Consider the following 23,882-nt stretch of genomic DNA (forward strand, 5'->3'; position numbering starts at 1 on the left):
TGCAATGTAAAACAACTTGCAAATTATGATGTAAAGAGAAGATTTTGGCATCCGTGTTCTCTCAGAAAGAGAGAAAAGGAAATACTCAAGTAAAATGAGAAACAAGCAATACCAGGTGTTTTATGTTATGCTTTGATAATCTCTTTCTCACAGGTTAAGAGCCCCAACTACTGGGCTCTTCAAATCCTAAGAGATGTCTTTGGCAAAACCTGTAGACTTGTCAAAGCTTGATTTATATGTACATATGCACATTTAAAAACACTTTTTCATAAATATAAAGCCATTCTTTACAAAGAAAAAAAAAAGAAGAAAAAGATAAATGATCAGCTCTTCTACAAATTATGGTAAGATGAGTCTCAGCTCAGGTAGGCGCATGCTGCTTGGCCTCTTAGCCCTTTCTTGTGGAGGACCTGATGACTTCCATTTGCTCCCCTCTGTGTTACATTTCCGGAACTCATTCACAGCTGTCTTCATTATTCACAGCTCTGAACTGATGAAAGGAGAAGAAACAAATGTTTTATCTGTATGTTAATTGCAAAAATGTTTGAGGAGGGGCAGTGGGCATGGGAGCTGTGCAGGTGGTGACCTTTGCTGTTGCCTTGCAGGAATGTCAGCTCTGCTGGAGAGGAGGCCCGCAGAAGGATGAGGGAGTGTGATGGCCTGACGGATGCATTGCTGTACGTGATCCAGTCTGCTCTGGGGAGCAGTGAAATTGATAGTAAGGTTTGTCATCTTTGTCTTTTCAGAAGCAAGAAATACAGATATTCAGGGTACCTCAGGACTATATAGTGACAGTTTAAAAAAAAAATGCATCACAAGGGGTGGCTTAGCAAAGAGTAGTTTAGTCCATGTTTTTCTTTTCCTTCTGTTGAGCTGTGTATTTCTGTGTGCTAAATATTGGATTTGTGTCTAGCTATGTAGCGTGTGCAGGTAATCATGTCTTCCTTTCACTTGGATTATTAACAGAAAAAATGTAATAACTGCTTTAAGAGCAAATGTCATACTCCAAGTAAATGTCCTTATACTACTCTGCCAGGGTTCCCTTAAAATTGATTTCCAATACCTAGTATGAGACAGACCTAATAATAGTGTGATAGGCTTAAAAGGCAAATGAAAAAACAAAAACAAACAACAAAAAAAAGTGGACAATTAATAGGCAATTTCACAGTGGTACCAACGTGATTTCTTCTTTGAAGAGGATCAATGAATGCTTTCAGTAACTCTTTTAAGATGTATTTTTACGTCAACTTCACTTCTTTGAAAGTACTAGGATATGGACATGATCCTCCAAAGGTGAAAGGCACTGCTTAATTAAAAGGACATCAAGAACTTACAAACTGAAGGGCTGTGGTATATCAAATACATTAAAGTATTCCAGAGAAGAAGGAAAAGGCTAGCTTCAAATACTTTTTGCATTCAGTATATGGTGCTAAAGTAATTCTAATTGTTGCTTTAGGACAACCTTGGTCAAATTACCAATCCTTAAGAATCAGAGTAGTGTGTCCTTTTACTTAGCAAAGTTTTAAAGCCTCCTGGCTTTGTATTTCTGAATGACCTTTCACAGAGTTGTCTATGAACTTCTGGTATTTTGTAGACTGGAGAGGGAAAAACCCCAGAACTTTCTGTTTGTTAGCTAAACCGAATAGGTGAAACTTGCTCAGACATCCAGGGGACAGAGGAAGGAACAACAAAAGGTTTGTAGCACGCAGTGCAGGTCTGGCAACAAAAGACCCCAAACCCACCACAACTGAGTAGTCTAGGGTAGGCTTTCCATTAGCAAACCTTTAGTAGAGTAGTAATGACTGAATGAGGCTCGCCCGCAAAGTAGGCATCACACTTTCAACAGTGCCCTGAGCAAACCCAGCAGCCACCTTCCTGCCCCTTAGTGCCACCTCCTGCAGAGCAGCCCAGAAATGTGGGGGTGATTTTTGCTTCATTAGCTTTGGAAAAGCTGAACTGGGAGTTGTTTCAAAGCTCTCTGATTCAGTTTGTCTATTAGAAAGAAGTTTGGGGGGCATCAGTGGAGCAGACCAGGAGGTAGACTGAGGAGTAGGGAAGAAAGCAGGTTGCTCGCCATCCCACATCTTAGCTGCTGCTCTTTCAACAGTTTCTTTGTAGGTGACCAGGCTAATTTCAAGATTGTTATACTACTAAAGGGACTAAATAAAGAGCACAGTAAGCTCCCTGTTTTGCCTCTTATCACTAATATGCAATGCTCCCTCTATGCCCTCATTTGTAACTGTTGTGGACTTGGTAAAAACTGTAGGCTAAATCATATTGAGGAAAAAATGAGGACATGAGACAGAAATTATTCTCCCTGGCTTAGTAGTTTTAACCTCTTGTCCAACAGGTTTTCAACTCTACGATGTAAAGCACTTGTGCAGTTAAAGAAAAAAACACCATACTGTTGCCTCTTGTCTTGCATCCTTTTCACAAAGTAGAAAGTATTTTTAATTAAACTTGATAATTTAATAACTGGCTCTAAATCATTTTGTAATCTAGTTTCAAAAATGCTGCTGCTATAACAATTTTATAGTTCCTTTTTTTTTTTTTTGAATTATAAATGTCATTTTTGAAATGCCATGACAACTGTGCTACTAGATAATTTTATAGTAGCGTTATTGACAAAGAACTGAATGTTGAAAAACAAGTCCCTGCTCTTGCAGACTCCAAAAGAGGGTGTGGGACTTGTAAGCATAGGCAGAATTGATAAACGATTCATGCAGGTGCAGTTAAGAGTGCATAAATCTTATCAACATTATGAACATCTTGGCAGTGGTATTTTCTAATAAGAAAAAGCTATGATACTTAATGATGTTAAAAGTGAGTGAGTTAGGTGTGGTTACGTGACAAAGCTACTGTTCTTAATTAAATTTGATCTATTAAAGAAGAAAGGCTGCCAAACTTGTATTTCAGCCCTTTTTGATGAAGCTGAAGACTGTAGGAATGAGGAATGCAAGGTCCTTTGAAAGTTCAGAGCTATAAATCAGAAAGAAGTGAGGTCTGTCCAGCTACATGAGTAAACCAGCTTTCTTGTCTTGTATGAGTTTACCCAAATGACAAAGCTATCGGTTGCCTTCGAGGCCATGTCAGTTTCTGTTGTGAGGTAAAATTGTCCTCATGGTGGACTCAGCAAGCTGTTTTTTGGCAGAATGAGAATATAAAGAGTGAAAACTACTATTAGTATGAATGGGAAATAAAATATCAATCCATAATCAACAAACACAAAGCTGCAATTTCAGCACGTTATGGCTGGACAGGTGTAACTATTAACAACAGTGAATAAAATTCAAATATGGAAGTATTAAAGAAGAGTAAGAGGCAACAAACTTTTTTAAAATTTATGGTCACTATAAGTTCATACATGTAGCTTTCAGGTATGGAAGGTACTAGGAGGTTTTACATTTTATATATATATATATATATATATATATATATATATTTTATACATGTTTATGTGTTTGACTGGGGATTTCAAATCAGTGCAAGTGTAATGTGAAGTTTCATTTACTCAGAAAATGATAATAATCCTATCTGGAGAAGTCTCTTCAATACCATCTCAGAACTAATGTCATCTCAAAAACTGTGTGCCAAATGCATACCTGGCATAAGCTCATACAATACATAGAAGTAAATGAAGCTCCATCTGCTTGCCTTGCTGGTGAACATGGCAGAGTAGGATAGAGCTGAAAACTCATATTCATTCTGTTCTGGGTTAATGGAGCATCAGAGCTGGGCTGTAGTGACTATCACTTTTTTTTTTTTTTTTATCTCCACAGAGCATTAGGAACTGTTGAAACAGATAAAGATAGATTTTTCTTTTTTGAAAACCATGCTCTCCCTGCCCTCAGAAATTAAGCAAGATTCTTCTTACAATGATAGTCAAAACAAATTGAACCAGGTAAATGAGTAGGCTTCAAGGAAGTCTAAAATTGAACTTGTTTTAGAATTGCAGAAATTCTGCTGAATTATCAGTGCCATAGTTTTCCTCCACTGGGTCTCAGTCCGTTTCTGGATGTTCAGCAATATCTTTTGCACAAGGCCCAATCTATTTGGGGGACAAATGAATGAAAGGGAAGGGCTGTTCACAAATCACTTGCAGCCTAACTAAAAGCAAGAGTCCTGAAATTCATAGTCTTACTTCTCAGCCTTGGGAAACGTGATTTGTTAATGCTACAAGTACTTCTGAAATAGTACTCAGATCCATATTTTTTTTTCTGGTAATTTTCATAGAATTGATGGCAGAAATAAATGTTATTTCTGGATTAAAAGCAAACAAACGTACAAAACTGTTGACACTTTCTGTGTAGCATTTTCTGTTTACCAAAGTGGGAATTCACTGGCTTTCTCTGTGCATTCGCATTCTTTTGATCACTTTTAACCTTGGCTTCTGTTTCACATAAGGCTCCAGCATGAAGTTTTGAAAGACAATTAAAAAATCATGGAAAAAATATTGCCCATATTGCTGTTTTCTCTCTTTCTCTCCATAAAAAGAGGGTGTGAGATAGTGCCAATTTTTTCTATATCTCTTAAGCAGTGGTTACTCAGGAGTAAGTTTATGAACAGATAAAAATTGTGCTAGGAAAATGTATGTGCAGAGATTAGTGATATTTTGTCTGCTTTGTATACAGAGTGAGCAAGGGAAGGATTTTAATTTTTTCCGTTTTTCTTTGTTGTATTTTTTTTTCTTTTCGTCACACTTTTCAGACCGTTGAAAACTGTGTGTGCATTTTGAGGAACCTCTCATACAGGCTAGCTGCAGAAACATCTCAGGGACAGCAGATGGGAACAGATGAACTTGATGGATTACTCTGTGGCGATGCCAATGGAAAAGACACGGAGAGTTCAGGGTGCTGGGGGAAGAAGAAGAAGAAAAAGAAATCACAAGATCAGGTAATGAAAGTTACTTGCGATTGCATTGCAAGTAGCTGAAATGCCTGTCATGACAATATTAATAATTTATGCACTGTATTAGAAATAAAGTACATAGGGCATAATATGCAAAACTGTTGCCTTTGTTAATTAGCTGAGAGCTTACAGCAGAGTATGGTTCTGCAGTAATGAAAATAAATATATTTGCTTAACAGAGCTCCATGTTACACGTTGGCACCTGGAAACTGTAGTCATGTGTGTACTGTGAATGGAATAAGTACTGTAAACTGCTCAGTCAATTAAAGGAAACTATTAATGATTAAAAGTTAGCTTAACATTCAGATGTAATCTGCATCCATAGCCATGCGTGTAGAGTCCTTGGTACAGACAAACATCAGGCTTATAATTAGAATTATAGAATCAGAAATCATCTAAGTTGAAAAAGACCTTTAAGATCAAGTCTAATCATCCACCTGACCTCACTAAACCACGTCCCTTCAAGCCATGTCTACACATATCTTGAACACCTATAGGGGACTCCACCACGCCCCAGGCAGCCCATTCCAGTGCTTGACCAATTCAGATATATGTATTTGTTTCAAAGTTAGTCTCGTACTCTGCCTTTGCATTTTAAGAGGAAACTGTAGAGGACTGAATCAAGGGATGTGAGTGAATGTTGTACATGTTTTGACATAATTAATGTTGTTAGCGAAGATTGAGAATTATGGTCTTTAATTTTCTCAAGTTATTTGAGGTACAGTGGGTTTTTGGTTTAGGTGCATTGAAAGTGTGTTTATTTCATTACTTTCCCATTCTGACAGAAAAACTGGGGAATGCTGGCAATGATATTACAGACCTTGTTTTATCACACTAAATAGCAATGAGAATGGCTGCTGATTTGTGAAATTTTTCCAGTGACCTGGCAGCAGGTAGTTCTCCAGCTCTTACTAGACCTACTCCTTTCTGTTACTACTTACTTCTCGTTCAGATTGCTCAAAGGTAATATTCATTTGAGCAAGCAATTAGGCAAACAGGGTACTTGAATAAATGATATAAACAATTATTGAAAATATTCCAGATTTCATAAAGGCAAAATCTATTAATGTGGAAGAGTTGTAGGAACATTAACAAGCTAAGATTCAGGTGCTGAAAAATGCAGTGGCCATGACTAGTAAGATTTTAATTTCACCTGTTCTTGTAGTTAAACACTGCAGTCATTAGATAGCCGGCATTTATTATGGCCTTTTGGGGGGATTCCTGTGTTAGGCTGCAATGAAATTAGAGTGCCAAATCAAACTAAGTTCATCCCATAAACCAGTCATCATCCCTGTTCCTGAATTAAGAGTTCCCACAAACTACACTTGCAGTTATCTAAAGTGCAGAAAGAAAAATAGCATGTCTGGATATGAATGGGTCGAACTGTAACACACCTGTCTTTCTTTTGTCACTTAACTTCAGATTTCTGCTCTTTACAGCACTGGCCAGTGCATCTCTTGGACAACAGTTTCCCAAAGAGATTGTTGGACTGACATACCTAGGGACAGCTGGCATAGACTTCCACAGTCACTAGGATATGCAGGATGAGAAATCATTGTCCTGTTTGTTTAAAAGTCTTTGGAATTTCAAAAAATGCTTTTGGTGAGGACTGTTAAATTGCTGATACAAATTTTTATTTATTTTTAATGCGGATACAAAGAGCATAACTACAGCATAATAAGAGTATCTTAAATGCCTATGATCACTGGAGAAAGTTTTTAGACATTAATCGATTTTGTTTGGTTGTGGTTCTTTTTTTTTCCCTAGATATTCTTGTTTTAATAGTCATATTTTGTATAGGAAAATGTCTATGTTTAATAAATGAAAATGAAATCACTTGTTATCAGAGGTAAAAGACATTTATATTTTGATACTCTTTAATAACACCTCCTAATTTGCATTTTTAGTGGGGAAAAAATAGAGAACACTGAACTCTTACAGAGTTGAAACCTTTCCAGTTATTCAGTATAATCCTGCAATAAACATGTTTTTTATTAAAAGAGAAATAATGTGATAGATAATTGGTTGTGTGGCACGGAGAAGCAGTGAGTGATCTTTTGCTCCTCTCAAAGTTTCTTAGAAATGTGAAAACTTGAAAAACTTATTAGAGTACTCTAACTCTCAAAAGTCTTGAAGTTCTTAAAGATTTTTATATTCAGCTTTTTATTCTTCTTGACTTTCATCTCTGCTTTGCACCAGTTTCAGGAAATGAGAGATTCGTATCTTACCCACATAACGAACAGTTTGTCAGCTTCAGCCACAATATATGTGGGTAATTTCAGCTGAAGCAGGGAAGCCTGGAAAGAATACTTGTTTATGACTTGCTTCCTCCTTAGCATAAGCTAGGAAGAGTAATTGAATATAGTTGTCTTCTTTTTCAGAGGTGCCTACTACATCCATAGCCTATCTCAAATAGACCTTATTGATCATTCCTGATGGTCTGCAACAACACAGCAACTGTTCCAGTAATTCACTGGTTAGAGTCATTTAACACACTGCCTCGGCTCATTAATATTGAGCAAGGTGAACTACAGAGCAACTTCTGCCACATCTTAGCCACTGTTTGAGAAAATGTATTGTTATATCGTTTTGGGGAAATTGCCTTATTTGACTTGGGAAGTTGATGTTTATATCTATAGAAAAGAAAATAAATGGGTGAAGATCAGGAGAATTTCTTTAGCGATAACTTCTTTTCTGACCTGTGTTAGTCCCACATGCCTCGTGTCTCAGGTGAGGCGCTGGTCTCATCTAGGAGGAAGGTGCCAGAAGCCATTAAGCCTTTCCGTGAGTTTAGATGAGATCACACATGCAGGAGGAAAGAGCTAAGCATGGAAATAGGGAGAGCATGAAAGGTCACGGATGTTTTTGCCCTCTGCCTCCCAGAAAGGATCAGAACCTGGCTACAGGAGCATCTTTTTTTTGTGACCCTTTGTTGCATGACCTTTAAGAGGCTACCACAGGCACAGTACGTATGCTGTGCATGATTAGCAGTTAAACCCTGCCTGTGCGTGCCACTCAGCTGCTCCTGGCACACACATACCAAGTCTGAAGAACAGCGCAGGAGGCTTAAGCAGTGCTTCACCGCCTTTACTGCACCCTTGCCACATGTGCATGTGAGGTACCAAACCCTTTGTCACCCCTCCAGTGACTCTGAGGCATCACAGTGTTGAGAAAAGGTCTCCCACAGATATTTTCCTTCATAGTTGGTGATAAATTTATGTGATTATGTACTAAAAGTGAGTAGCAAGAACAGCAGGGAAATGCAGTAATCTGTCACACATTTTTTAAAAACACTTTCTCATTACTGGGAAGAATGGCAAAACCGCGTTAAATATTAATTTTTCTGCAATTATGATTCCTAGTGCGTTATATGTACCAGTACAGCGTGAGCACATATACAGCTCTGTTCATATCAGCTGATTTTCACTGATTTTCAGCAGTCCTTGGGATTGTATGAGTGTAAATACCTGAGTTTGTTTGTATTTTTTTTTTAATTATATCCCCACATGTGCACAAAAATATATTGGATAGATCTGATACATTTGATACATGGTAGGTACTTTGTTCCTGAAATAGCGTAATAAGTACCCTGTGCAAGCTCTGTTCAGTTGTATAATGCGTCTGCGATACATGCAAATTGGAATGAGATGGATGAAGACCTGAACTTGTGCCCTCGTACATCACAAGTCAATCATTAGTGGACTTACTAAGCCCAGATTTGGTGTGAAGTCAGATTTGATCTGGAAGACATGTTTTTCATTTGTTTTCCAAAAAGTTCTGACAGTGCAAATGATTGAACTCCAAGAGTTAAAATAAGAAGCAGGTTTTTATGTATTTTTTATGAGCTGGCAAGAGGATGTTTCTAGCAAGAATGGTGATTTATATGGACTAAATTGGAGAACAGTGTCATATACAGTGAAATGAACCTATTGGTTTAAAGGCAGAATTTAATTGAAAAAAAAGTCTTAGAACAGACCTATAACACCATTTTTTTAAAGTGACTTTTTTGTTCCAGAAGGCAGTTTTCCTCTTGTTTCCCAGCCACAGCTGGGTATTGCTGTGCCAATTCTCTTAAACTATAGTAACTTTTGGCCAGTACAGTGAGTTTTTATATCAGAGCAACTTTCTGGTTTTGAGTAATAGCTCATGTGTTAAACAGTCCCACTAGCTTTCCATTTTGGTGTTTTACTTTAATTCAGAAAAAAAAAATAATAAAAAAATCTTGATTCTCAGAAGTAATCTAGCAAAATCTTGTTATGATTGATTAAGATATGTTAACTGTTACTGGATAAGGCTTCATTGTCCTTTAGATTATACATGGATTTCTAAAATTAGCTTAAATAAAATTATAGTTTATACTTCTTGAAAATGAGAGAATCTAGGTCTTTCCCAGTGTGAATACTGTTGTTGTTATGAATCATAACTGATTAAATCAACTAGGAAAATTAACAGTTGCAAATTGGCACAAGAAATTAATTTGCCTGTGCTAACTTTGTATGTCTAGTAGATATTTAATGTTCTGATACGTATTTTTTATCTACATAATCACAGTGGGCATTAAAAGCTTTATTTTGTACCACAACATGAAATCTGTACATGTCAGAGGTGTTATAAAAAAGACTGTATTAAAAAGTCAAGGCTTGGTTTTAGTAGGGGTATTAAGGCTGTGAATTTTCTAAATCCATTTATCAGTGCAAAGCAAAGTAAAATACACATTTACTGCATATGTAGATAAAAATCGTGTATTTAAAATATTAAAAATGTATTCCACAAATTACTTTTGTTTAGAAAAATAAAAATGGTCCTTGAATTTCCTTCTTTTAAGATGTTTCATGCTTAAGTGCAAATTTGTGCATTCTAGTACAAAGGTAAATCAGTGTTCTTCTAGAATAAGGTCTCTCTTTCCAGTAGGAGTAGCTCTTATGCAATATCCAGCTTGTTGTCCAGGTTTTAATATCGACTATTTTGGATATCAGGCTAGGATTGTTTTCATGACAAAACACTGTATTTGGTGGGAGGAAGAGTGTATTTATGTGAGAGTTGGTCCTACCAAACAAATCACCAAATGCATGCAGAACACATGCAGGCATTCAGAAGTTACATGGCTGGGGAAGATTTACACCTCAGCCATTCTTGGGCCTGTCAAGGGATGGCATGCTCATGCCCTTGAATGATTTAGTTTTCTAGAGTTGTTAGTTTTTCCCTCTCATGAAAAGAGAGATTGCAGAGAACTGATCTGATCTCTTCCTGTGCAAGTTCTAGATTTACCTCTTAATACACTTATGTTCAGTTGGTTTCTGTTCCCAACCAAACAAATAAATGTCAGATAGCTATGTCACTGTGATTTTTGCCAATGCTACAGCTCTTCTGTAAAGAGTGTTCTGTAGGAAATGTCATTTCCCTATGAAGAACCATCACATGAAATGCTAAAATTGAGAGTGTTTGCTTGTGTGCGTGCAGATGCCTACATGCACACACATACGAGGTGTTATAGCTTCAACTGAGACAGCTCTCAAGTATGTCACTGTTTCTTGCTGACAATCTGATTTTTATTTTCCCACAGTGGGATGGAGTAGGACCTCTCCCAGACTGTGCAGAACCACCCAAAGGAATCCAGATGCTGTGGCACCCTTCAATAGTCAAACCCTACCTCACACTTCTTTCTGAGTGCTCAAATCCAGACACGCTGGAGGGGGCAGCAGGGGCACTGCAGAACTTGGCTGCTGGGAGTTGGAAGGTAGGAATATTGACCTGATAAGTTTTTCTTTTTAATTCAGAACTTTCTACAAATGACAGCAAATTGTTGGTATAAGTTTATCTGAGTGCTCCTGATAGTGGAATAACTCTCTGTTTTCACAGAAAACAGTCTGCAGTCAAAGCTGAGATAGTATTTTAAGTCTTCTGAATTGATACAGATAATCATATCATAGGAAAAGTCAGCATACAGCAGTGAAAATCACATTGGTCAAGTATGAAAAATTGCTGCTGAAAAACAATATCCAAATGTGGAGATGCAGCATCTTTATGAATCTGTAGTGGCAGAACCATGAAAAATGAGTCAAAAATATCACCAGTGACAATCAGATGAAACCATATTATTTTGTCACTGCAGAAACTGGTTGACATTTTGTTTCCTATGAGAAAGTAGGCAGGAACATAACAAGATATAAATTAAATGATGCCAACACAAATAATTTCATCACCTACTTTTTTAAAATATTAAGAAATTATTAACATATGTCAACAGAATGAGTAAACGTGTACAATTAGCAAGAAAATGCTTAGTCAAAGCACTATGTTCCAGCGAATTCTACTTTTGAGTTGTAATCTAATGATCCATTTTTCCCTCTCCAATTATTTCTGGTGTACTGAGGAAAAAAAATAAGAATTCATTCACTAGATTTAGAAAATATTCCTGGATTTAAAATAAATCGGTAAAATCAGAGATAACAGATGAGCTTGATTTACTTTTTAGGGCAATTTCTTCATCCCTTTTCTGATGTCAAACTGATTTGATTGGGTGAAAGTACTATCTATCTAATCCTGTTGTATAAAGGTAATGCATTGGTTTACTCTCCATGGGAAGTTTTCATATTTACAATGAACACATACGTGTATGTATAGGGAAATGCAGTTATGAAAGTGAGGTCTTAGAAGGTGTCCTGTTTGGTTTTAAGCATATGGTCATTCGTATGTGAAGTGTGTATAAGTACCAATTTCAGTAAGTGTTAATTTCGAAATATTAGACCTGAGGCTAATGAATGTCATTTTTTTTTCCCATACAATTTTATTGGAAGTTGAGTTGGCACATTCAGCAGATCTTTAGAGGCTGATTGTGGTTTTTTTGAGTACTGCATTCCACCAAACTTATAAAATTCCTTTGACTGTTGCATTCAATGACATGATGAAGTGAGTGAAAAGTCTCTGTCCAGTGGTTTTGCCCTACAAAGTGCTATGTATACACTGTGCCTGAAAATCATTATAATTTTGTTATTCTCATATCGTAGACCACATCAGATGATTGTGTAATTCTGGCACAGAAAAGTGATAAATGTGTTTTATTCATCCGGGAATGGGTGTAGCCCCAGTCCAAATGAGAAAACAATGCATTCATATTTGCCAGCACTAATGGGAGTGCTAAAATCCAAGCAGTACCCTCTCTCCCATTTCTAATAAATCTGTATCTGTCGTCCTTTAGTTCACAGATGTGTACAGTGAACTAGAGAGGAAGAAGAGCTCCACAGAGCTCTTGGACAAGTGATGTGGTGGAATAACTGATTTGAACTTTTAATACTATCCATGCTGATACCATGGAAAAAGCTTGGTTGTTCTCTTGTTGCTCTATTTTTCTAAAGATTCACCAATTTCATTACAAGTGATGTGCAGACACAAAATGAATATCCTTAATTTCACATGTCATACCAGCCATTTTTGTGAGGGGAATAATCCTCTTTGGGGATTACATAAGCATTGATGTTTCCACCTTTTGACCTCTCTTTTCCACTGCTGCAGTCTTCTGGATATAAAATGACTGGAATAAAAGATAGAAAAATCTTAAGAGGTTATTCCTAAGGGAGATTTTCTTTCTTCTTTTCTTTTTCTTTTTGTTGAGCTCCTGCAAGAAATTATGTTTGTATAAAGAATGGGAAAATGGGGAATGATTTTTTTTTTCTTGAACTTCATCAAGAAGTACTTTATAATAAAGCAAAAGAGGAAAAGAGCAAACTGTATTATAACAGATGAAGTCGCAATTAATAATAAATAGCAATTGTGGTAGTATTTTTACCCCCCAAATAACATTATCTTAATGTCAGAAGAATTCCAGAATATATATGAGGTAGCCAGTGCACCAGGCATGCTCATACACTTCCAAAGATACAGTCTGGTCTGGAAAAAAAAAAAAAAAATCCAGTGCAGTTCATATATTTGTATGGTTCTTTTCTAGCAGTTCCACCCTTCTTGTTCCTGTGGTATAAAGCTGACTAAATCCCCTTCGGTAACAGAGAGGTAACACTTTTAACACAGGCAGTGCTTAATCAATGTCATTATGAAGGGAAAGTGAGCAGATAAAAGGAAGCCTCAAATAATTACAAAAAAAAAAAAAAAAAAAAAGTCTAAGGGATTTAGATAAATGTCTTCCACCAGAATTAACAGATGATGTGTGTCTAAATCCCCTAGACTACTTTTCAAAGTTTCAGACACGGAAGCAGCAGTACATAGATCTAAGGATTAACAGATGAAAAGGGCTGAAAGTGTTTTTATTTCGGGGAATACAGTTTTTCATTGATCCATACACGTAAAATCAACATATGCACATAATAAATCTTAATCTCTAGTACATTTTTAGCGCTGTTTCACTTGCAGGAATTCGTCCTAAAGCCAAGCACTACAAAAAAAAAAAAAAAAAAAAAAAAAGAAAAAAGTGCTAAATAAATGTATTTGCATAATACTATTCTGTGTGAAGATGAAACACTTTGGGCCAATGTTTTTCCATAATATTACCTGAAGTTCTGCTATGTATTACCCATTTGCAGAGTAAATTTGATTTTTTTGAAATGATTAATACAATATTTGGTCCCTACGGTTATTATTAGAACCCAAGCAATCTTAATGAATCAAAAAAGGAGCATAATGGTGACAAATGCATTAACCAGTCGAAATGTAAGTTTACCAATAAAACATGATTCTGACCTGAGGTGAGAGAAAGGATATTTTCAGTGCAAGAACTTAACTTGGGAAAGATGATGTCTGTATATCTTGATTTTGACACATATTCTGGTTCTGAAGAATAGATTGACAGTTTATACCGAAAGCAGGATTTTAGAGTAGAGGCTGTTTCAGGTGAATATGGAAGTTCCTTCATGTCGCTTTACTGCACCAGGTCATAATTACACAGGGAGGACACAGGTATTTGAATCTGGAGGAAAGAAATCCATTACTTTCATGGAAAATGACATGCATATGCTGTATGATAATAATGGTGGATTTCTGGAGACTCATTGCTTTCCAAAAAGTTCTCTCCCATAAAATCATAACCAGGGTAATCTCACAGTATCCTGAACTTCCTGCAGGCACAAAGAACAGCACATTAAAAGGAGAGTCATTGATTTTAGTTGTTTTCTTTCATTTCCACTGTTACTTTTTTTTTTTTTCCAGAAGTAGACTTTATCTAATTGTATTTATTACACTTCCAATTATACTTAATTTGAACTTGTATTCTAAGGCTACTTACAACAGTGAAATAATAAAAACCTAAGCAAATACATTTCTCATCAAACTTAGCGACAGTTTTCCCTGAGCAAATAAGGTTTGGGGTAGCCTTTTGAAGTGGTGGAGACTCTTTACCTCCCATTAGGTATCCACTTCGATTGGGAGCTCTGTTAGCTTTCCTTACTGTTTAATTAGGGTGTTGTCAAGTTTGTGGAGTATCCACAAATAGAAACAGGAGGTTCACTGACTCACCCTGCTACATTCCAAAGACACCCATCTGCTCATTAAGAAATTTCTGTCACTGTAACACTTCAGACTTGAAGCCCTTTCTGCAACCTCATATCATTTATTTTAATACTTTGGATATCAAAAAATTATGAGGTATAACATTACAAGACTTATCCTGTAAAAGGAAATCTCCAAAGTTATTTTTATGTACAGTCTGGCATCAGTATGTTTCCTTGGATGGTGGGAATAAAAGAAGAGGCAAGTTCTTGTTAGTTTTCACCTTGGTCAATAGGCTATTAATGCATTCTATCTACTGAGCATGTAAAAAGTTATGTTCAAAATGTCCAGCAGTTAACAATGTCAAGAATCCAAGGTTATGTCCTTTCTGAACAACATTTTGCTCTCAGAAAGAAAGGAGAGATATTGAGATATCTGTATATTTTTATGTTTATCTATATATATCTGACAGCTAAATTTAGGCTGCTGTCAGTTTATCTGCCAGAGAAATTTTTGTTGCTGTGAACTCGTCACCTGCAATGTTATTTGCTCTCTTACTTACAATTAAAAATACAGTGTTGTCACCACAAGTATAATGTCCTTAGTTTTGATAAACCCCTAAAACCTCATTTCTTCATTCACATGACCCTGTTTTGTTTTAATATGCTACTATAACTTGTAAAGGTAATGCGTAAACACTTCCTGCATCTGCTTTAATGGCAGGATGGCTGGCTTCATTTTCCTGAGCAGTCATTAGTCTCTTGAGCTCTGTAAGACCAGGAACAAGTGCTGCTCTGTTTAAGTCTTGCAAGAGTATGAAGACAGAACATTCCTCGGGTTCTTTCTGCCTCCTGTAGTGCTCTTTGGTTAGACAACAGAATGTCCCTGCCTTTGATCCCCAACAGGTACAAAACCCATGTGAATGGGGTTTCTGGGTCAACGGCCTGATCTCTTGAGATAGCTAGATGAGATACCAGTCTTTGTTCCTTAGGCAAACAACTACATTTATTTTCTTAATTCCATCCTGGAGAAATCTGAGTCTCCAGGGAGTAAGAGCTCTATTAAGTAAATTATTAGATAAAGAAACTGAAAACATAAAAGGGACTGATTCAGTCAGAAGGTCAGTGCAGCAACTTCAAAGAGTAGAAAGAAAAGAGTTTGGAGCGCCTTGCCATCCAAACACTTGCAGATAATGAATAATTATTGTCTAAAATAGCAGACATCAAGGTTATCAATCTTCCTCTTATCAGGCAAGGCCATATTGTGGGTTTCTTGCCAGGCTTTTCTGGTGACTAATTATTTACATGTTAATCCTTTAGAGTTTCATCAGGCTGTGCCAGGAGGATATTTTTTGGATTCCAGTGAAAAGACTTTCTTTTCTTTTCTGCAAAGTATTAGTATTACGAACTCTTATATGACCAGATGGAGAAGACCACTTACAACACACCAGCAAATCCACAAAGACAAGCTTTTTAAGTAATCAATGCATTAATCTAGCAGGAATTCTTACCTGGCTGGAATCTCCTGCATAGATGAGGCTGCAGGAATTAGTACAGAGAAGCCTTTTAGCCCTGTAAGAAAGAGAATAATATTCGAGGGCCAAGATGATGTACAAGAAACAAGACCTGCTGCTGGAAACAGCAGTATCATAGACATCGTGGGGAGATCAGCATGGGTATCAGTTTGTTGAATGGGAGCACAGCCTAGTAATGTGAGTGCAGTATGTAAGTATACGCAGTCAATTTTCTTCCCATGATATGCATCACTTTTGTCCTGAAGCCTTTCTTTTATAATGATAGTTGGTGCGACACTTAGAAAAGTCATTGTAATTGCTCTTAGATCATTTTGAATACAAATTACCCACTTGTACTTCAGAATCAAGAAAGACAAGGTGCAAAGACAGCTCCTTCTGAACTTCATCTTTCTCAAATAGTTGAGAAAGATGTCTTGAAGACATTGAAGATGTCTTCTGTTAACAGCATTTAAGTTTTCATTTATTTATTTATTTGTGTATTTTTACGCACCCTATTATACATTCCTCTCTAAGGTCTAAGGTCCTGGAGCAAGAGGAAAGTAACCAGTTAATACATCACAGCAAATTCTGTCTCTAATCTTCCTGGTTCTGTTGGTAATTCGGTTTGCTCCATCACGCTTACTGCCCTGATTTGGCTTTCATTTTGTGTTTTTTGTCTCTCCAGTTCCCCTTAACACTTAGTATCCCTACAAAGTCTTTGCATCACAGTGTTGACCTGTAGCAATACAATGCTGATTTTAGTCAAAACTGGAGTATATGATGTTGAAATGTTCTGAAGGTACTCAGATAATGCTGATGTCAGTGGCAGGAAAGTGAATCCATCCAAAATACCAAGTCTATTCAATTGTTGGCATTCCTTGGGGGTTTTTGTTTGTTTGTTTGTTTGTTTGACTGGTTTGGTTTGGTTTCTTTTTTTTGTTTTCATTTTGTGCTAGGCATTTGTTCACTTTAGTTTGTTCTCCTCTGTCAGTGATTTACAGGAGAATATAGAAAACTATATAAAACACTAGAAGGAGTTAACTTGTTAAATGCTTTTAAAATTTTCTTTAAAAGAGAAATAAGTTTGATACAGATGAATTACTCTTTTGTTGAATTTTAACCTAATGTAATCTTAATCCCTATAGGCATTCAGCTTTGGAAAGAGTCCTTTATAATAATAACTGTGGCAAACTAAGAAATAATTTTCCAGATTACTGTATTTTTCTTCTTAATTACCATGACAAAAATAAAAGAGAAACTACTAATGAAAGTAGACATAGCGGAGCACTAGATTCCTTCAAAGTGATGTATAGTAGTTATGCTGTCCGAATTCAATTATCGGTAAAGACTATTCGTGCACAGATTGTGGCTCCTGTGCTTGTCTCTGATAATTTAGCTGCAATCTGATGCAGCAATAATGATTTTGTTTGTTTCCTTGTTCCATCTGAAGTGTGCGCCGTTCCCGTAGGAGTCCTTTCTCTTCACAAACTGAACAGTTATTTGATCATTGACACCGCTGCTGATTTGTGGAGTAACAGGATGATTAAGTATATTGGCAGAGTGCCTCACTTACCGATAGGCAACAAACCTTTTGTCTCTTTTCTTTTTTATGATTTTTCATCTCTTTCTTTTATACTCCACTGAGCTCATATTAGCAGCTGACCTGCAATGTGGAAATGTAGGAATGTTCATGATGGCTTTAGGCAAACAAAAGAATTATCACTATACGCAAGAGTGAATCAATTTTTCCATTTTCTGAGAGAATAAAATAGCAGTTTTGAGGCATCTCAATTTGAGTATTCCTGAAATACACAGAGCACAGCATAATTGCTTGCAGAGACTTGTCCTAATTGGCAGTTTAAGGAAAGAGACACAGACAGTTCCTACCACTTGCGAAATGGAAAGTTCTCCGGAGACTGTTGAAACAATTAATAGACATTTCTGACTTTCTGCCTAAGGTGCTTGACTTGAAACAGAGCCAAAATGATAGCGATTTGCCATGAGGAGCCTGTGAACTTTTCCAAAGCAGATGGCATTCTCGCCACTCTTTTCCACTTTCAGAAGAGGGAGCTGGGGGGGGAAGAGGAATGTGTAGGGGAGAGGAGAGATTTCGCGCATTCTTTTCTGTCTTTCGCCTATTGTTTTATTTATGTTTTTGCATATGTGCATCTGTAAAACATTATAGCTGGAACTTTCTCCGTATGAAAACTTGGAAGCCGTATTATTGACTTTTATGATCAAATTAATTGGTACATTACATATACTGAAGACTTGGATGTCATTTATTCAGTGAAGTGATATATATTTTCTTTTTTTTTTTATCATACTGAATTATTTCAGTGTTATTCCTACAACATCTTTTGCTCTCTCCAAGGTTAAAGAATATATATTCTTAATTTATTTCCTAACTCCACCTGTTTCTTTTAGGCTTTTGTTTTGAAATAGATAATGAAAATGCAACAACCAGGAAGTCTGTTTTAAGCCTGTCTTTCTTAAGTGCCTGTGTTTTCCCTTGGTAGCTAAAAAGTTCAAAGGAAAGCGTTCACGGAGGTTTTAATATGGAGGTTTTTATAATACAGTGAAAGTTCAATAAAAACATTTTAGATCCTCTCTGGTATGGAGCAAACATAAATAATTGAAAACAAACAAACAAACAAAAAAACAACAAACAACAAACCACCCCACTGATTCCTCATGTAATCAACTGAAAACTCTAAATCTGGGATGTACTTTTCAAATGAACAGCGGCATCTCTCAATATGCTGCCTGCTAGCTTGAACTCGCTCCTCAACCAGACAGGCTCACTATATTCTCAAAACAACTTCACTGTAAGCTTGAACTCTCACGCTGGCAGTCCTCATATAATCGCAGCAGATACACTGGCAACCTTCCCTGGGAGAAGCATAGAAAACACAGGGATGGGAGTTTTTAAGTGCAAAGAGTTATTGCTTTGGGTACACCCAGCTGCAGGTGACAGCATATTTAACTGGCAGGTATGTGCATGGTTACTAAAAAGGGAAACTCAAAAAGATTACTTTGGGTAAAAGAAAGATATTTTTCTTTCAGCAGATACTTTCAATTAAAATCACTGATCCTTAAGATTTTGTTTTGTTTTATATCTCATGATCCCGTACACTGTTTCTGGAGAAGTTGGTGGAGAAGCATAGATAGAATAAGATCAGTCCAGAATCCTGCTACCATTTGTTTATATTCTCTCACCTTAGAGCTATTCTTTTCTTTGCTGCAGAAAATGATGGCACATTTACATTTTAGACATACTACATTATTGTGCTCAATGATGTTGAGAATCCTACATCCCATTTACCTGACTTGAAAGCTTATTGTAACCATTATCCCTGTTGTCTACAGCAAAGTCCAGCCAGATAGTTTTTGGTATGCATCTTTACTACAGAGGAGAAATAATAAAATAATATTCTTCAAATGCTGCTTTCTTATCCTTTTTCCCAATTTCCCCTGAGTCACATTACCTGAAATGAATTTGTACTCCAAATATCGCAACATTGCAGCCTTTGCCTGTCCCTATTTCTGCCGTTGTTATCATAAATTCGTTTTGTTTTGCTGCTCAGGGGCACCTGTCTATAGTATAAACAGATACTAGCTTTTTAAAATGAGCACCTCAACTGTGATAAGTAGAGGCCATATACAGAGGTTATGCATGATGTGCTGGTAGTGAGCGTGCTTTCCTTTTTCTAATACTTCATGTCATGGAATTGTTTTTTACTTTTTCTGTTTCTGGAAGAACACTGCTGTGATCTAACTGTTCATTAAGGCGCGAGGTAACTGTTCTTTAAGGTTTTGTCAAAAGAGAAAGGTCACCATGATCTGAAAATGCTAAGGCATCTGAGTTTCTGAAATATTTGAAACATTTCAAAGTCCAAGGTGTTCCAGAACTTTGCCTTCACCTTCCCAGTGTGAAGGCATGATAAGCATCCATGCCATAAAATGCTGAAAGGAGGAAAATGCTCTGCTTCAGTAAATTTCCTTCCGCATATCAGTACAAGGAATGTGAATTAGGACTGTATAAAAAATCAAGAGAAGAGTTCAAAATACTGGAAGGAGTGGATGCCTAATAGATGGCCCGTTTCAAAGCAGACTGTGCTTGGTCAACCTGCACATCCTGTAGGTGTCAGATTTGGGAATAACCACGGATTTTAAAAACACAACATCACAGTTTTCATCATGTTTGCATTTTTCTAGCTTCTGGAGCTAACAGTAGAATGAAGTGGATAGTATAGTTAATGTTTCATTCCTTCAGATGCTGGGAACCCCAGGTTGTACAGCCATGAATGGACCTCCTGTTCAGGGCATGGCACACTGTGCAGATCCCATCCATGAAGAGGTTCACTGGCATGATAGTATTTAGAGCTCTTAGGGGATTTTCGTAGAAGTAAACAACTTTGTTCATCACTTCCACTGTCAAAAAAAAAAAAAAAAAAAAAAGGGTGGGGTGGATATTCATGTAAGAACATGTTGCTTCACTTTAAGATAAAGACAAAGACATGTCAGTGGTGTCATCGGGTGCCAAGGGGAAGGTGCATACAAGTTCCTCTGTTATGACTAGCTGCTGAGTTTATCCTGTAGGCAAGTGGTGTGTGCAGCATGGCACTGCACTGGCCTGCACCTGCTCAGGTCAACTGGTATGTGAATCACTAATTCTTTGATGTACAGTGCTGTTCCAGTTAGGTGGAAGGTGTCAAAAATCAAATGTATAGTTGTCTCTTTTTTTTTTTTTCTTGAACAAGTTGGCAATCACAAGAGAAATTATAAAATCATTTTCCAGATTTTTTAACTGATTAATTCTTATGATCACAGCAATGAAATTCTCAGACATCTTGAACTTTTTTAATAGTATATATTTTGTAATACAAATGTTGTTGTTTTAGCAGTGAACAAACAACATTAGATGTTGTATAGCAAATGCTGATGCAAAGCAAGTTTTCCAAAGGCTTGGGCTGTAAAATGTAACCAGGTGTGCTAGAATTCAAGTCAATTCATCAATTAATTTCTCTGCCACCATGAAAAATTAGTGTGGATTTCCAAATCAAGTATTTGCCTGGCATCATAAACGCAATTATTTCCTCTCTTTTGAGTTTACATCCACATGCTTCTGTTACGCCTTACTCTGTAACCTCAGATGCCTTGCTATCTTGGATGCATTTCTCACTTTCTTCTTCATGCTCTCCCATGTGTCTTTACAGTGGTCAGTGTATATCCGCGCTGCTGTCCGCAAAGAAAAAGGACTGCCAATCCTGGTAGAACTGCTTCGAATAGACAATGACCGGGTGGTGTGTGCAGTAGCTACAGCTTTACGAAACATGGCCTTAGATGTCAGAAATAAGGAGTTAATAGGTATGTTCTTTCCAATCTGTCTCTATTTTCTGTGCTTTTTTTTTTTTTTTTAACCTTACAGCAGGATAAGCAAAATGAAAGTAATTATTCTCACATTTCTAACATAATTTCTTTAATTCTTTCTCTAATGTGTTATATTCACATTTTATGTGACAGCTTAATGCTATATTGCAAGGAATTGTTAAATTAATTAAACATCATGCAACACTTTATGATTTGTCATACTGTAATCTCCAGAAGAAGAATAATGGCTTTGTTCTGCTTTAGCACTTCATTCATAGGCTGACAGTAGCACTTGCAATTTCCAGATCAAGAATATGAGCAGAGCAGCCACCCCGATCCTCAGATTCTCTATTGCAAGTAATATTATGAAGTATCAAATCATGGACTTTAAAGATGTTTCCAGGAATTTACTGGGCATATTAGTATCTCCAGCAAGAGAACTGGGAGATACTTAATTTTCAAACATGTGCAGTATAGGAAGAAAACAATTTACATAAATCATTGCTGTTTCTGAATTCTGATAGTATGGTAAGCAGTCTTCTTGAGTTTTCTGGTATTTTTATCATTATTGTTTTTATTATTATTAATATTATTATTTTGTTTATTTGTGTTGTTGTTGTTTTGGCTTGGTTTTAGCTGAAATTCATTCAAATGCTATGAATCATCAAATTTCTATTTTCGTGTTCGGTCTTTGAAAAATAATCACTTTATTGGGCTTGCATTACTTCAACAGTTCATGACAAAATTATTTCTACTTCCACTGTACATTAGGGGTATATTTTTCTTCATTTTTTGCTAGCTACTTAATTTGTTATCATTACAGCATACTTATCCTCCTCTGCCTTTAATTACAGAATTCCACAAATAGAAACTTTGATCATAATGCTTTATTATTTATATTCAGTGCTATCTCAGGGTTAGTGCTTCATTACAGCAGTGCTCTGCAACTTGTTAAAACAAGGCAATCACTCTCCTGACATATTTTACAAACTAGTGACAACTTCACTGACAAAACGTTGTAAAGCAAATAGAGGTAGAGACTGGTGAATAGTGTAAACCTGCTAGGATTACCCAGGAATTGAACTCAAGACTGATGCTTTCTTCGCATGCCAGAGCACCCTACTTGGTCAGCTTTTGCTCATGTTACAGTTGATAAAATTGGCATGAAATTAGAGTTGTTTGATGTACTGTTTTCAGCCTTCAGGAAGCAAGATACTGTATGTGTGTGGGGTTTTTTTGTGTGTGTGTGTTTGTTTTTTTCTGTTGTTTTCTAGGAATTTTAAAGTAGAAATCATTGCTGACGCCAGTATATCAGCCCATCTAATCTGGATGAATAACTGATGATCTTTTTATTTTGTCTCATGATCCCACCTCCACTTTCAGTCTTCAGCATGTCATAGTCTCTATTCAACATCTTAGTCTTTTTGTTATGGGACTTTCTCTATAGGGTTCACAAACCACATTCACTGTTTTTTTTTTCTGTAATCTCTCATTTACTTATTGACATTGCACAAAATATTTAACAGTCAAATTTACTGAGTGTAAACATGGTTTGTAATGCTATGAATTAGGCTTTGGTTAGCTTTCCTGTACTGTGATTTTCATTTTATAATTGAATATTTTTTATTTCCTTTGCTGAATATTCAAATTTCATTTAGGAATGTAAAGCTAAGCATGTGAAAATAGAGCTGTCTTTTAATATGACATGCCATACAAAATACTCGTCAAATTATGGATAATAAGATTGCATAGCTTCCGAATGTTAATGTTTTATGGAATATTCAGAGAACATGTGATGTAAACAAAGAAGAATTTTAAAAAGACAGAAAAATTCTGTTGACAATAATCACCTAATAGTTTTATTTATCTTGCCAGACGGTTATGACTGCAGTGCTGCTTAGAGTTAAATTATTTGTGGGGTAATTCTGAGGAATTGTACTTTATTATTGCAAAACACATTTGTTGCAGTTTAGAAAAAAGTGCAAACATGCCAATACAATAGGGAAGGTATGACTACAGTTCCTGAACCGTTTGAGCTATGATCTTTGTATGTTTATTTCTTTGGCTTTTATCACTGCACTTCAAAGAAAGAGTAATAATGGTCACTATTTCTCTTGTTCACGATTATTTTATAGTGAATGGGTCACATCATAGATCTGATTTTCATAAATGCTGAACATCTGCAGTTGTCAAGGATTTCAACTCATTGTAGGCAGTCTGGTTCTGTGAATATTGAAATTCCACATGTTCTGAGATACCTTCACTGTTGCTATGGAAAGAAGGGCTCAAGAAGGGCTTGTTAGCGTTCATCACTTGAGCTCTTTCTAACTAAGTAGAATCAGCATCCTGTTTATCGTGCCTCTTTGAAGTTTCAGTTTGTGCATCATATTCTTGCAGTGACAAACTCTACCTCACAGACTGTGATTTTCGCCTTAGGATAACCTTTTTTAAAGGTTAATTGTCCGTCTGTATACACAGTAAAGATTCTGTAGGTATAATCGCGTTTCTTTTCAGTGGTGCTGTGGTTCCATTCCCAGCTGACAAATTTTTACTGATATATGCCACGGAATGTGATATTTCTTTCTGCTGCTGCCAAGCAGCCCATAAATCAGTGTTGAGGCATCTGGCAAACATATCAGAAAGATTGCTAAAA

General features: G+C 36.5%; 1 protein-coding gene across 9 annotated transcripts in view; it reads left to right on the plus strand.

Moving 5' to 3' along the window:
- The window catches only part of CTNND2 (catenin delta 2), a 645,736-nt gene that overhangs the window by 554,158 nt on the left and 67,696 nt on the right, over nt 1-23,882 (plus strand). For all 9 annotated transcript variants that reach the window (XR_011092756.1, XM_068670993.1, XM_068670989.1 and 6 more), the window contains 4 exons: nt 606-723; nt 4,708-4,893; nt 10,472-10,645; nt 21,076-21,226. Coding sequence is in view for 8 of the 9 variants with exons in the window: in XM_068670993.1 (XP_068527094.1) it covers nt 606-723; nt 4,708-4,893; nt 10,472-10,645; nt 21,076-21,226 (629 nt within the window). In the remaining variant the exon portion in view is untranslated. The remainder of the gene's footprint in view (nt 1-605; nt 724-4,707; nt 4,894-10,471; nt 10,646-21,075; nt 21,227-23,882) is intronic.

The sequence above is a fragment of the Anas acuta genome, chromosome 2, assembly GCF_963932015.1.
Source record: "Anas acuta chromosome 2, bAnaAcu1.1, whole genome shotgun sequence".
Classification (NCBI taxonomy): Eukaryota; Metazoa; Chordata; class Aves; order Anseriformes; family Anatidae; genus Anas; species Anas acuta.